This window comes from Artemia sp. Qi Xiang Cuo, chromosome 17 (assembly GCF_049724085.1).
Source record: "Artemia sp. Qi Xiang Cuo chromosome 17, ASM4972408v1, whole genome shotgun sequence".
Lineage (NCBI taxonomy): Eukaryota > Metazoa > Arthropoda > Branchiopoda > Anostraca > Artemiidae > Artemia > Artemia sp. Qi Xiang Cuo.
The window spans coordinates 7,894,369-7,908,792 of NC_142810.1; the positions used below are offsets into that span (position 1 = coordinate 7,894,369).

At 36.9% G+C, this 14,424-nt stretch overlaps 1 protein-coding gene across 1 annotated transcript in view; it reads left to right on the plus strand.

The window, feature by feature from the left end:
* The window catches only part of Arl4 (ADP ribosylation factor-like 4), an 83,661-nt gene that overhangs the window by 15,863 nt on the left and 53,374 nt on the right, over positions 1-14,424 (plus strand). Inside the window, exon 2 of the mRNA XM_089103154.1 lies at positions 5,638-7,329. Within this exon, the coding sequence (XP_088959280.1) occupies positions 5,680-6,285 (606 nt within the window). The 5' untranslated portion in view covers positions 5,638-5,679 and the 3' untranslated portion in view covers positions 6,286-7,329. The remainder of the gene's footprint in view (positions 1-5,637; positions 7,330-14,424) is intronic.

Consider the following 14,424-nt stretch of genomic DNA (forward strand, 5'->3'; position numbering starts at 1 on the left):
TTTTGCTACTCCCTCCTGCCGCGAGCGGACTCGCCAAACCAAGTGGAAGCTCAGGCAACAAGGGCATATTGCTTCGGGAAAGACCCCTCGAAAAAACTCAACGATCCGCTTCTTTGGGTCTAAGAGAACGCAAGCTCACAAAATAGAGAATGTGCCAAAATGTTGAACATCAGATTACACGCACATATGGAGAAAGGGGGGGGGGGGAGGTAACCTTAAGACCAACCTTCCCCGGGAATTTTAAGAGTATTTTCTATGTTCGTCTGTAATGGGCTAAATTTCTGTTTCATTAGAAAAAAATTAATCTATAACTTCAGGGGAATATGAGATCATCTGATCTTGCAGTTTGTGCGCTATTGGGATAGGAACATTTCAATGGGAATTTCTAAAGATGCTTCTTCTAAAGTGTGAATGGTGATCATTGAAATTTGTAATTAGGCTCCTTGCTAAGGGGTTGCCCACTCTTAAAAATTGTGAAACACCAGATGGTGAGGAGAGGGCAGCTCCTTGGATATTGTAATCAGTGAATAAAGTGAATACTTCAACAAATGTCGGTTAGCTGCTAAATAAAGCAGCTTTATTGATAATATTGCCATTGCACCTTCTTTTTATGGTTAAAATATGATGCCTTTAATCACAATGCTAGAAATTACTTGAGCCTTAGATAGATAGATAGATAATTGATTATCTAATAATTTATTATATGATATTGATATAATTATGATAATGATAATGATATAATTATTATATAATATAATAATTTATTATAAAGACTGAACCGGAAAAACCAGTATTTCACATCTACAACTACAAAAAACTGTAAAACACTAAAGAGAAAAATAAACAAAACAAAAACCAGAAAGGAGAAGAAAAAAAAGAGAAAAAAAGACAACGAACTAAATAATAAACATATCACTTTATTACTCGAGTCTTCTTGTTTGAAAACCCATCTTCGATAAAAAATTATCATATATGACCTTTGGTTTTGGGTCCAACAACACAGTTGTGTGTCTGAGTTGATTCTCTCCTTTATGTTCCCAAGTTAGTAGGTTCTATTATTTTTGGACAAAACCTTGAACATATATCGATTAACAGCTAAGTAAATTACCTTGTTTGGCAACACTGTCATTAGACCCTTTATTTGATGTGAACAGACCATGCATTAAATTACTTCTGGATTTATTAGAAATCCCTTCTTGTTTTTCAACTCAACCGCAATGGTTAGTCGTAACTTACAGTATTTTTTTTTATATTATATTTTACCATCCGAAACTCTTCATAGCTTCAAATCCTGTACAATATATTTTTTTTTTTGACATTACCATATCATATTTGCGAGTGTGGTCACTTTAGAATGGCCTTGGCCATGGGGACTAAATTTTTGCCCTAGCTCTTAATTCACTTCGTTTTTGGGAGCCTGCGTCAAGTTTTAGATACGGGAAAATTTTTGGTATCGGATAATCTTGGACAATCCGACACTTTGTATATCTGCGTCCAGTCGAGGGGGCACCAACGTTCAGGAATCATGTAACCGGGTAATCATGGGTAACCGGGTTTAACCGGATAAATTACGTAAACTGGGTGGCGCGTGCCAAGCGTCGCCAAAGTGTAGCAAGCGTTGCGGGAACCATGCTACGGCTCACAAAACTGCATGGCACACGTGACGCTCCAAGATATACACCAGGTGGGGGAAAGTGGGTTGCCACGCGGATTCAGTCTCTTCTTAATGTGTCCAAATTATCAGGGTCTATTAAACTTGGACAACATTGAGCGTATATTGATTAGCAGCTGGGTAAATTAGCCATTTTAGTAACACTATCATTAAACCCTATATTTATCGTTAACATTTCATGCCCCCATTCAAAATGTCGTCAATTGCTAAAGCTTTAGACTTACAAATCTTTATATTTTCTTATTCATTATCTGACAAACAGTACTGGGGTACTTATGTATTATAGCGACCCCACTCAAGAATTGAAGTTAGGTTAATCCTAATGAAATATTCCTAAATATGATGAAAATATAATACTTTAGTAATAAAATTATGGAAAGTAGGAGCAGGCCGCCCAGAACGTATTATATTAAATACCAAACCAAAATACCAACTCTATATATTAAATGTCTAATTAAAACATACCTATATAGTAGTTTATCTCACTGTACCTAAGCTAACTGTCTCCGAATGCAGACAGATCAGACTTCTTGAGTGGGATCGATATAATACATAAGTACCAGTATCAGTTATAAACTTTGGTTTAAGATCCGACAGTGTGGTTGTGTATATTAGATCACCCTATATTGGTGAGCCCTATTATGTTTGAACATATATTTATCACTCAAGGCCGTATCCAGGGGGGGCTACCAGGTTTGAACCCCCCCCCCTCGCCCCGAAATTTTTGACCGAGTCAAAAATTAGTAAAACCTAGGTAAAAATCAGTATAATTAGTCGAAAACTGAGTCAAAAATTAGTACCCCCCCCCCGAAAAAGTCAAAAATTAGTACCCCCCCCCCCCCCGAAAAAAAATCCTGGATCCGCCCTTGTTATCAGTCACTAAGTAAATTAGCTTTTTTGGCAACACTGTCATTAGACCCTGTATTTACTGTAAACATATCATGCATTCAATCAAAATGCCGTCAATTACTAGAGCCCAAACGCCCAGAGGTAGATTCTGCCTCTTGAGTTTTATTAAAATCCTATATCTCGTATGTCATGTAATTTCTGACAGATTTTCTGATTTAATGAATAGTTTCAGTTGGGCCATATGTTCTTCGTTTAGTCTTCTTTCCATTTACGATGTAGAAGAACTTCAACACGTGTTAGGGTTATAGACCCAAGTTGGAAGACTTGTAATTTTGACATTTGATCTGAGGGAACGATAAATGTGATGGATTAAGATACCTCTGGTTTCTTACAAAAAGTTATTTTAGTTTCCTCTTTTTTCGAATAAACAAAAGAATAAAATAAATATTGCGTTTTTTGATTAGGAAAAAGAGTAAGAATTAAATAAAATGATAAATGATAAAACATGATTGTGGACCCCAATATGTACGCAGGATTCTTTTTGAAAGGGGGGGGGGGATAAAAACATGATGGTACTCTTGCGTTATGTGGGCCTTTCTAAAAATTCAAGTTTGGTTAATGCTAATGAAATAAAATAAAATAGGATGAATATATAATAGTTTAGTAACAAATTTCGGCTATATATTTGCACATTATGGGATGGGGGGTGGGGGTAAAGCATAGCATATATTAAATACGTAACCTATCCTAACCTAGGTCCCTCCCTCCCCCCCCCAACCCCAAAAAAAAAAAGTTTAATATCGTATACGCAATGAAAATCACGCTACCTTTGCCTAGTCTATATAGCGGTAAATATATCAAAAATGGGTTTTATCATTGCCTACTCTATAGTAGCTAACCCGAGAGGCCCGCATAATGCAAGAGTACCAACATGATTGTTTTTATTATAGAATATTGAAATTTTGGGTGAAGGGAGGGTTTACAGCTCCGAAGCCCACCTATGTGGTCTCTGTCGACATCCGGATAAAGGACAATAGGTTTAGCTTTTTATGTTTATTTGGTATGTTTGGATCATACATTTACCCGTAGATGAAAAAGAACGGTTATGGGTTATCAGAGACGTACACAAGTTTTCGTCATGACGGAGGGGGGGTTACCTAGAGCTTTTGTTCAGGGGTTTAAATTTGTTGCACTCATTTTTAAGACCAATTTACGAGTCGAAGTATTTTTAGTTTCTTTCGATGAATTGTCTTTTTATCTGCATTTCACGACATCACGAACAGTTTATGAATCATTGAAGTCTTTCTGCGATGGAATGGGGTGCAAACCCATGAACTCCCCACCACTCCTGGATACGGCCATGTGGGATACTTGTCAATTGTAAATTTGGTGCAAATCAAGCAAAAAGGGCAAGTTGGGTAAACTAATACTAAGGATCGAAGAAAAATATTTAAAATATATTTTGCTTTGATGACTTAGCCTACCTAGGAAATCACCCTTAAATGAGTAGTGTTTTTTTTAAATTCAATCTTCGTATCTACTTTAAAATATATATTATAAATAATTGTTCATGGAGATTATGATCTTAGTAAATGGGTGTTGGGTAAAATCGTGATTACTGTTAGGGTGGTGCCAGGAATAAAACCATTACAAGTACTGATCTTGGGGATATACAAGGCTTTCTACGATGAGTGCTTTGACAAACAATGCACAAATATGCTTGAAAACGCAACCAGTGCACAACTACTAAATTATAAAACTAACCAAATCATCACTGAAATAAACACAAATAAAGAACAACAAAATAGAAATTTTGATAATAATTACAGAACAATAAATAAAAAAAAAATATTAACAGAAAAAAACCTAATTTGTCCTCTCTCACAATCCTCTCCCACATTCGCCAACTGTCTACCAGGAGATGCTTCCTTAACCGGTTTTTAAATTGCGACACACTTTCCAGTTCTCGAATTGACTCTGGGAAGGTATTCCAGACCACCGGAACCGGGTGCTTTACCACATAGCTAGAACAAACCGTACTTCTTGGCCCACTTACCAGGTCTTCAGAATTTGTTGTAGCATATCTGAGATAAGATTAATTAAAACGAAAAAATTGTTAAAAACATGAGGCGCAAAACCATTCAAACTCTGAAATACCAAAAATACCAATTTGAAAATCTCTAATTTGAGTAACATTCAAAATCCTAAGTTTCCTAGAAATCGACTCTGTACTTAAGACTCTTGTATCATACTTATCAACTACCCTCACTGCTTTATTTTGCTAAATCTGCCCTCGTTTAAAATTGCATGTAAAATTACTAGCCCAAATCATACATCCGTAATCTATATACGGCACAATCAAAGAGTAATGAAAAAGAACTAAAATATGACAAGGTAAAACATTTTTAATATGTCTTAAAATCCAAAGGCCCCATGCTATTAAGAACAGGCAACCACATCAGCTTGTATTCCCCAGCCAAGGCTCTGATCAAGAAAGAATCCTAGGTCCTGCACTTCCTCAACCTGCTTTCTATTTATTCTTATTGCACTGGGAAGATTTGGAGATACACCGGTCCAATTAAACATAATATAATTACTCTATCCCGTGTTAATGCTAAGTAAGCTAACGCCTATAAACTCACTCAACCCTTATAGAGCTCTGTTTGCTTTCTGGACCAATTCTTCAAGAGTCTTCGCTGCCACAACAAGAATTCCAATGAAATAAAAATGCTAATGAAATAAAACAAAATAGTATGAAAATATAATAGTTTATGAACAAATTTGGGCTATATATTTGCACCTTAGGGGGGAGCGGTGGGGGTAAAGCATAGCATATATTAAATACGGAACCCAACCTAACCCAACCCAACCTAGGTACCTTTTCTTCCCACTAAACCCCAAAAAACTAAAGTTTAAATATACTACAGACCCCTTTGTTCAATCACTATACATTGGAGACCACCCGGTTATTATCCTATCTGATCTTCAATATAATTGTCGCGCGCTTATCGTTTTCTTAACCAGTACCCAAAATGTTTTGTATATTCACTCCTTTTTGGCGCTTGTGAATTGTGATCTTTACTGTGTCTTACTATTGCTCATAGTTTTTTTTTCAGGTTTGATGAGTCCTGAAATCCCTAAACGATGAGAATTGAAGAATGGGCGCAAGTATGGGAAAAAACAACTCATTCCTCGAATCATTACCATCCGGACACGGACCGCTGCACATAGTTATGCTGGGTCTTGACAGTGCAGGAAACACGACTGCACTCTACAGACTTAAATTTGATCAGTATATGAACACAGTGCCAACAATTGGATTTAATTGTGAGAAGATAAAAGGTGCCACGGGTAAATCTAAAGGAGTTCAGTTTTTAATATGGGATGTAGGAGGTCAAGAGAAGCTACGGCCGCTGTGGAAAAGCTATACAAGATGCACAGACGGTATTGTGTTTGTCTTGGATAGTGTGGACAGTGAAAGAATGGAGGAGGCTAAGATGGAGCTTGTACGTACTGCTAAGTCACCAGAAAATGTGGGAGTCCCTGTACTAGTCCTCGCAAATAAGCAAGATCTGCCGGGTGCCAAAGACACAAAAGAGATTGAATCTTCGCTTGGTCTTAGCGATCTAGGCTCTAATCAATTATTTCATGTGCAGTCAACTTGTGCAGTTACTGGTGAAGGTCTTGATGAAGGGCTGGATGCTTTGTATGACATGATCCTTAAAAGACGAAAGTGTTTAAAGGCTAAGAGAAAACCGAAGTGATTTGCCAGATACAGTTCTATAAATGCTCATCTGTTCAAGTGTTGGCATCAATAACCTTTTCAATTTTTCTACAACGTGTTGTGGCGTACTAGTCTTTCGATACATGGCTGCTAAGAACTGCCATGAACCAAAGAGATTTAATCGGACTGGCACTTATTCTTGCATTATTATCAGTTTATCGTGTGCTCATGAGTTTCGCCGTGTGTTCTAATACTCTTATAAAAAAAACAAGTCGCCTAGTTCTTTTATTTTTGTGTGCCTGAGTGTAGTACGTGTTCTGTTAGAATGTTTACTCATTTCTGACTCTAAGAAGCTAAGTGACGGGAAGTTAAATCATTAAGTGGTTGTGGATGGTGCACTAATGTTCACGGCAAGACATATTTTGGTGCCCGACTTGTTTGTGGATTTTGGCTGGCTATAAACAGTTTAAGAAGTTAATAATAATCTCTACGTCGTCGCATCGGTGTGAATGTAACCCATGAGAACAGCGTTTCCCGTTCTGCGTTGATGATCAGTATGAATTGGCGTGTTTATGTTTTGCTTGATAATTTGGAAATCCAACGTTATTGGTATAAAATTGCTGAAAATTTGAGAATTTAAAATTCTGTGCCGTCAGTGGGAATTCAAAACGCAAAATCCATATGTCAAGATTTTATGTAGAAAATTCTAGGGCAATAATTGACTTTGTTTAAGTATTTTAGTCCTCATAGAAACGCTCAGAAGATTTGGCTATTCTAATGATGAATTATCTGGACTGTTTTTGAATTTGGTATATCTTTAGCAGTTTAAGAAGTTAAAAGGATCAATGACATCTTTAGTGGCACCGTTTGTGCATAATGTTTAGAAGTGATAATTCACTGCAGCAAGCTATTTTCATATTTTGTTTCAAAATATATGAAGTTAAAATCATTCGTGGGAGTTTAAAGCATGAAATAATTTCATGAGAACAGCGTTTGCGCACGAAGCTTTCCAACAATAATTTACGTAACGGATAAGAAGATTGATGTGAAAATTAGTTGCAATATTGTTTAGGAGAGGAAACAGGTAAGATACTATTTAGGTGGTCTATGACCTCTTGCTGTGACTGCTTGAATTATAGCTTCATGTCTGTCATCTGTAAACGATGGGAATTTGTGTTATTTCTGGCTATAAATTGTGTTTCATAGATATCAGGCTAGAAGCAAGAAGGTGCTTTTTGGCACCTATGAATAACTTACATTGAACTTTATGTTCAACCAGTTGTAGCCATGTTTTCGCACGGTAATTCACTACAGCCTAACATTTTCATATTTTATTTCGAAAATATAAGGAGTCAATATGATTGGTGGAAATTTAAAGCGTAAAATAATTTACTGAGAACAGCGTTTGCGCACGAACAGTGCTGCTATGATTTCTGGGTATTTGTTAATTATTCAGAACACACTCAAGAAGTGAAGTTAGGTTAATCCTAATGAAATATACCAAAGTATTATGAAAATATAACACTTCATTAACAAAACTATGATAACTAGGCCCCTACATTAGAGAGTTATGGAAATGCATCTACAGCAGAGAGATATGCCCAGATTGCATTATATTAAATACCTAACCTCTAACCACTTCTCTATATATTAAAGATATTAAATTTACCTACATCGTAGTTTTTCTCACTAAAAATAAGCAAATCATAACCAATTGCAGAGAGGCAAACCGGTTTTTGTCAGATTTCACAGAGCGAAATTCTTGAGTGTGTTCTCAATAATTAACAAGTACCGATTTCTGTAATGAATGAGAAGACTTATATGAATTTTAAGAGACTTCGTTAATATTCTCAAGGAAAGAACGTAGATAAGGTTTTATTTTGGTGGTTTGTGACCTCGGTCTGGGACTGCTTCAATTTTAGGCTTTGCAGGGGTTTGTGCTATTTTTTATATTAATTGTGTGCACTTATGTACAAATAGTTAGTGTTTGGAGGAGGGTGGTGTATATCAGGGGTGTTCATATCATATGGGAATATGGACAGGACTGTATCCAGGATTAGGATCCGCAAGGGACTTATAATGGCACCTTTTATGCCCTTTTGTTGCTTATAACCGAAAAATGCGCTACCATCTATCCAGGTATTTGTAAGTGCTAAAAGTATGTCATGTCGGAAGCTTGCTCACTAATCTGGATGCTGATGCGTTTCAGTGCCTAAATCCGAAGATGGGAAGTAGAAGAAGGCAAGACCCCTCTGATGAAAAGGCAACAGTGCACAATATTATAAACCGGTGGAATGATTAACTAAATGAGCATTTTCAATACAGCCGTCTTAAGGACTTTTGTTTGGCGGGGGATGGGGTACAAAAAGAATTTGACAAAACACTTCAAACGTTTGTTTGCTTAAATTTTGTTTCTGTTTATACGAGTCCAACCAAAATTTCGGGGAGTGACTCTAGCCGGATGACTGCCTTCTTAAATATGGCCTTGATATCAAGACTAAGTAGTTATGTGTATATCTATAAATTTGGTGCTACCTTGTTATATAGAACAAACGCGAGAATTAAAATTAGGTTAATATTAATTAAATATACCTAAGTATGATAAAAATCAAGGCCGTATCCAGGGGGTGGGTTAGGGGGTTTGAACTCCCTTCCCCCAAAATGTTTATCTGACTCGTAAAAATGTAACAAAAACGGACATTAACAAACTTTATATGCGTTTTTTGAGGTTTTTTTGTGTACCCTCCCCATTTTTTTTAGTAAAACCTCCTCCGAAAAAAACCTGGGTATGACCTTGATAAAAATATAATCGTTTAAAAACAAATTTGGGCTATATATTTGCACATTAGGGGCTGGGGGCAAAGCATAGCATATATTAAACACGTAACCTAAACAAACCTATTCTAACCTAACCAAAATACCAACTAATTATTTAATTGAAATATAGCTACAATGTATTTTCCCACGGAACCGAAGTTAATTGTCTGGTTTAAAGGCCATGAAAACTGGTTACTGTCGCATGTTCGCGATACTCGCGTGTGTTCTATATAACAAGGAAATACCATGAATTTATGCTTGCAATGCCAATGACAACGTTATTTCCAGCATTTCATCTTCTTATATTTTTCCTATGTCTTTATCTGCCGAAAACATTGTTGTATGTAGATAATTAACTTTTTAAAGAGACATTTTCGTGCAATTTTCTCCTCGAACAGCATTGTCAATGCTCTGAAGCATGTTTTTGGAAAGCGTTATTTCCTGTGTCTCCGTTTAGATGTCTTTTGAGACGCTCTCAAGTCTTGTAATATAAGCCTCGTATAATCTCTTGAGCATGTCTTCTCCCTCGTTTAAAAGAACCCTTTAGTTATTAGTCCCCTCTGTCTCAGTATTTGTTTCATCCTTTTTCTCTCAAAAACTGGAAATTTCTTGGAAAACATGCTTCAAATTTCTTGCTCCAAAGAATGGGATTGAATCGGGAATGTTCGTTTTCTCTTTTCTTTGCAAGGTTTTTTATGACTTTCATTTTTATGATGGACTCCAACAAAATCGTTTAATAGTTGAGTCTGTGGAGGAAGAAGGGTGTATGTAGAAAAACAGAAGAGAGAAATGACAGCTAAACAAATAGTAAAAAAATGAGCATGCTTTGTTGTAGGATTTTTGCGGTATTTTTGGGGAGGAGAGAGTTGATGATTCTACCCGGGAATTATACTCAGAGAAATTGTAGATTCTGACTACCATACTCGTAGGCCAATATTATATATATGTAGCCTATGTATAAATTGTTAGTGGCTAAGGGAATCTTACGTTTGTTCTCAAGAGGGTCACTTTTCTGTTTGAACATGCACGAAAATTACTTGTGCATATATGCACACAGTTTGATAGAACATAGATGACACAGAACAGAGAATAGAGAACACAGAACATAGATGCACACAGTTTGTGCTACTCAGTGTTGTCTATCTGGGGGGGGGGGGCTAGATTTTAAGAAATACTTGTCTGAGGCATTTTCTGTGATAATGCCTTTTTTGGTATTTTCCTTGAAAAAAAACATTACTTCCCGTAGATTTAAACAAAAACATTTTGTCCTTGCCCCATATTTTGTGAATTGATGCCACTTTTCCTATTTGGTTAGGCCAAAAAAATCTTTCATAATTTGGCAGAAGTTGGCAAACTTTTTTGACAAAGCACCGAAAATGGTTTACCAGCTCCAAAGTTTTCAAACATTCCTCTGGTCTTAATAAGGCCATTTTCTCTTTCCTGTGCTGGTATGTCTAGAAACGTGCGCAAACAATTCTAAACTTTGCAAGGACTGAACTTTCCCTCGTTCCCCCATGTCCAAATGCTTGGGTGCCTTGGTCAACCGCTCTCCTTGTGTGCGAATATTTTCCATCGATAAAGTTCTGTTCTTAGTTAAAAGAACAATATATACAAAAGAGACCGTATCCAGGCGGGGGGGTCGGGTTTGACCTCCCCCGAAATTTTTGTCCAACTCGTACACAAGTAGGCTAACAACAATGAATAAAAACTAGTTTTTGATGCGTTTTTAGAAGTTTTTTTGTCCCCCCCCCCCCCCGAAAAGTATCCTAAATACGTTGTTGGGTAGTCCTTATCAGATGCGGCATTTTCTGCTGCTGTTTCTTTTTTCAATTCTTTCCCGGAATACTGGGAATTTCCTGAAAACTTTCTGCTTGTATAATTCGATTTTCTGGTTCCAAGGATGAAGTTAATCGACACTTTTCTCTTTTTGGTTTTTGTGCCATAACTTTCGGTGAGTGAATGAATAGACTTTCGGGAAAGCTTCTAGTAGTGTAGATTTTTTGAATGAAAGCAGAAAGTAAAGGAAATTTGATAGATTATACAGAACAAATAAGTTAATGATAGGTTATTTTAATACGACTTTCGCATTAACATGGTGAGTAACTTATCCCTAAAGTTCTCGCAATATTTTTATTTTACCTTTTTACCGAATATTTCTTTACCGTTATTACCGTTACTTTGTTTTTAAATGCGTTATAAACATATCTAACAGTTTCACTTTGCAATCGTGTAGTCTACTACGGTCATTCAGTAACAGAGATCAAAGGCATTTTTGGTAGGCCCCAGGCTTGAATAAGGGCATTTCTAGGTCCAAATATTTGGATTTCTGTTCATTTTAGTATACTTGCATACAAGGGTAATTTTTTCGTCATAAAAATGGTACATAAGACTCCCCTTCTGGAAAACTTGAAAGAAGCGGTGTTTCATATTATCACTATGACAACCTCTTTAGAAAAAATTTTGAAATATATTTTTATTCTCCTTGTTTTGACTCCAAATATAAATCCAAACCCTTGCTGAAATATTTTCATTATAATACATCCCCCGGGAATTCATTTATTAATCATGGTTGTGTTCCCTAAGCTTCCAACATAGCTGCAAGAAGGATGGTAAGGATTTTTCCAAAGATTGGCCTGAAGAACCCCCTTAAAAACTCTTTAGAAGATAAAGGACTCTTCTGTAAAAAAGAGAATAGGTCTATCTTTGTATCCCTCCGCCCCTGTAGGAAAAAATTATGTTTGGTTCATACCTCTGCGCCTGTATCTTCAAGGATATTCTTCTCGGGTTTAGACCATTTTAAATGACCTCGTAATGGGGGGGGGGGTCTTTTTTTGGTTTCTATCCATTTTTTTTACTAACACAGGTTAATAAGGTATTCCTGTAAACCATTAAGGTATTTAAGGAAACCAGAAAATTGAAATCTCTGAATGTCCTGTCACTGTCAGTTGCAAAAGATATTTTGCTTTGAAAAGGTAAACAAAGCACCCTCTTTTATATTTGTTCTAGGAGTAAGTTTCAACTGTACCCGCATGCTTGTTTCACCCACAAAGGTTTCAATTGATTTTTGACTGGTTTCATTGAACGTATGGAGGACTTTCAGTTTTTCAAGATTTGAATATTAAAACGGTTTCCTGTGCAGGATAGTATTATGTAGGCTTTCCTGCTTGTATTCATGGTTTCTCTGTATGTAGAAGTCCAACCCCCACGAGAGTTTATAGGGGGTAGCGGGCCGGAGGACTAAAAAACTTTATGTGGTTTTGGTAGGTGGTTAATACTTAGGCCTGCCTGCTTTAAGTGCTGCAAGTAGATACTAGAAGCTGATTTAAATGTTTGTGACCTACTTTGAGATCCCTGGTCTCATTTGGCCACATAAATCCAATTACCTATTTAGAAAGGTTTATCTGCGGCCTTTGTTGAGATGTAAGAGGTACTATGTGGTTCATTAATGCTCAAAATGGCTGAATAACTTGTCATATCTGTGTACAATAGATTTAGGGCATTCATATCTCCCCCAAGACTGGTGTTTTTTTAAAAATAAAGGCCACTCTCTCATAAAAAAGTGAGGCTTAAACAGGTTTTTTTTGCGTTTGTGTTCCCAGTCGCAGAAAATTATTGATATTCTCTGAATATATTTTGAAATTCTCTAATATTGCTCCCCGAGTTACTTTAGTGCTGCATAAGTAAACTGGTGCAGTATTTTTCCTATGTATTATTTACATATTAGTCGGCTAATAAGCAAGAAAACAATCGAAGTCAAATTTACGCATAGATAGAGCATAGGCCTAATAACCTCTTTAGCAACAGAGCATAATAAAACATATCCTAATTACAGGCTTTATAATCTAGATCCATGATGCCTAACGTTTGGGGCATAGGCCCCACTGGTGGGGTATGGCAATATTTTAGGGGGCATGTTTGGGACTTATACCCTCCGGCTGACTATACTCAAGAGCTGTTGTTCCCCTGCCAATTTTGGACCATGCTCTACCTAGGCATTTCTGAAATACTGGTGCCCCCTCCCTCTTGATATTTCAATTTTTTACTTCAAATTTGTAATCGTATTCACCTGAAGGAAGCTTAAAAGGACATTAACTTGGTGTAAGTACCGCTCAGAGCAGGGGCCCCCACACTTGGTGTATTTTTTTGGATCGTTCGATATGCATACTTCATACTGATTTAAAGACACAACGAATACAACGCCTTGTATATAATGTAGGCTATGTCATTGCAATCTTTTTTGCTATTTAAATGGGCACTTCTATGTTAAACGCACTCTTTTATATACTGCTAGTTTGGTTAATGCTAATGGATTTAGAATAAAATAGGATGAATATAAAATAGTTTAGAAACAAGTTTGGGCTATATATTTGCGCATTAAGGGGGGGGGGGGGCTGGGCTGTAAAGCATAGCATATATTAAATATCTAACCTAGATACCTTTTTCTCCCCCTAAACCCCAAAAAACAACAGTTTAAACATCGTCAACGCATTGAAAATCACGCTAAGTATTCATTACTGTATAGCAGTGTCTTGAATTAACCCATAAAAACGGGTATTCTGTCGCGTCTCCAGTTTGACATATATAAAAGAGTGCGTTTAACATAGAAGTATCTTTAAAAGCATATGAATGTGACGTCATTCGCATTCAAAATGTTTTTATTTTCACAATTAAGACTCTAAAGTATAGTCAGCCAAAGGGTGCACGTCCCGTTCATGACCCACCAAAATATTGCCATGCTCCAGCGGTGGGGCGTGCGCCCCACTTTGGGAATCAAGGCTCTAGGGCCTTCATAAAGGAAAATTATGTGAATGACGTCATATTCATATGCATTTAAAGAGCAAAAAAGATACATGATGATATTGCACTATCGCGTAAAATTCTGGGTAATAGAATTTAAATATCACGAGGGGGGCATCAGGATTTTAGAAAGACCTAGGTGAGGCATGGCCCAAAATCGGTTGCAAACCACTGATCTAGGTAAAGAAAATTTCTGTGCCATTTTTCTTATAAATTTGCATCTAATCTATGCCTATATGTTTGTATAGCTTTGACTTTTTGGGTGGTAGATTGGAAACACGGAGAAAGTGCCTTTTTCCAATGATATTTTCTGGCAAGGGTGGCCTTGGGAATGGTAACACTCCTGTTATTTTTGGAAACTGGCCAACGGCTTGGGTCCATGCAGAGTAATAGCTTTGAGTCTGTGACTCTCCTAGCGGCAAGGGGGGAGGGGGGGGGGGAGAAGGAGCACTTGCCCCGGGCGCAGAAATTTTTGGGGCGCAAAATTTCAATTAATAATCTAACCGTCATAATAATTTTGTAATATTTGAAATTACCGTATTTTTATCTACAAGGAGATACGGTG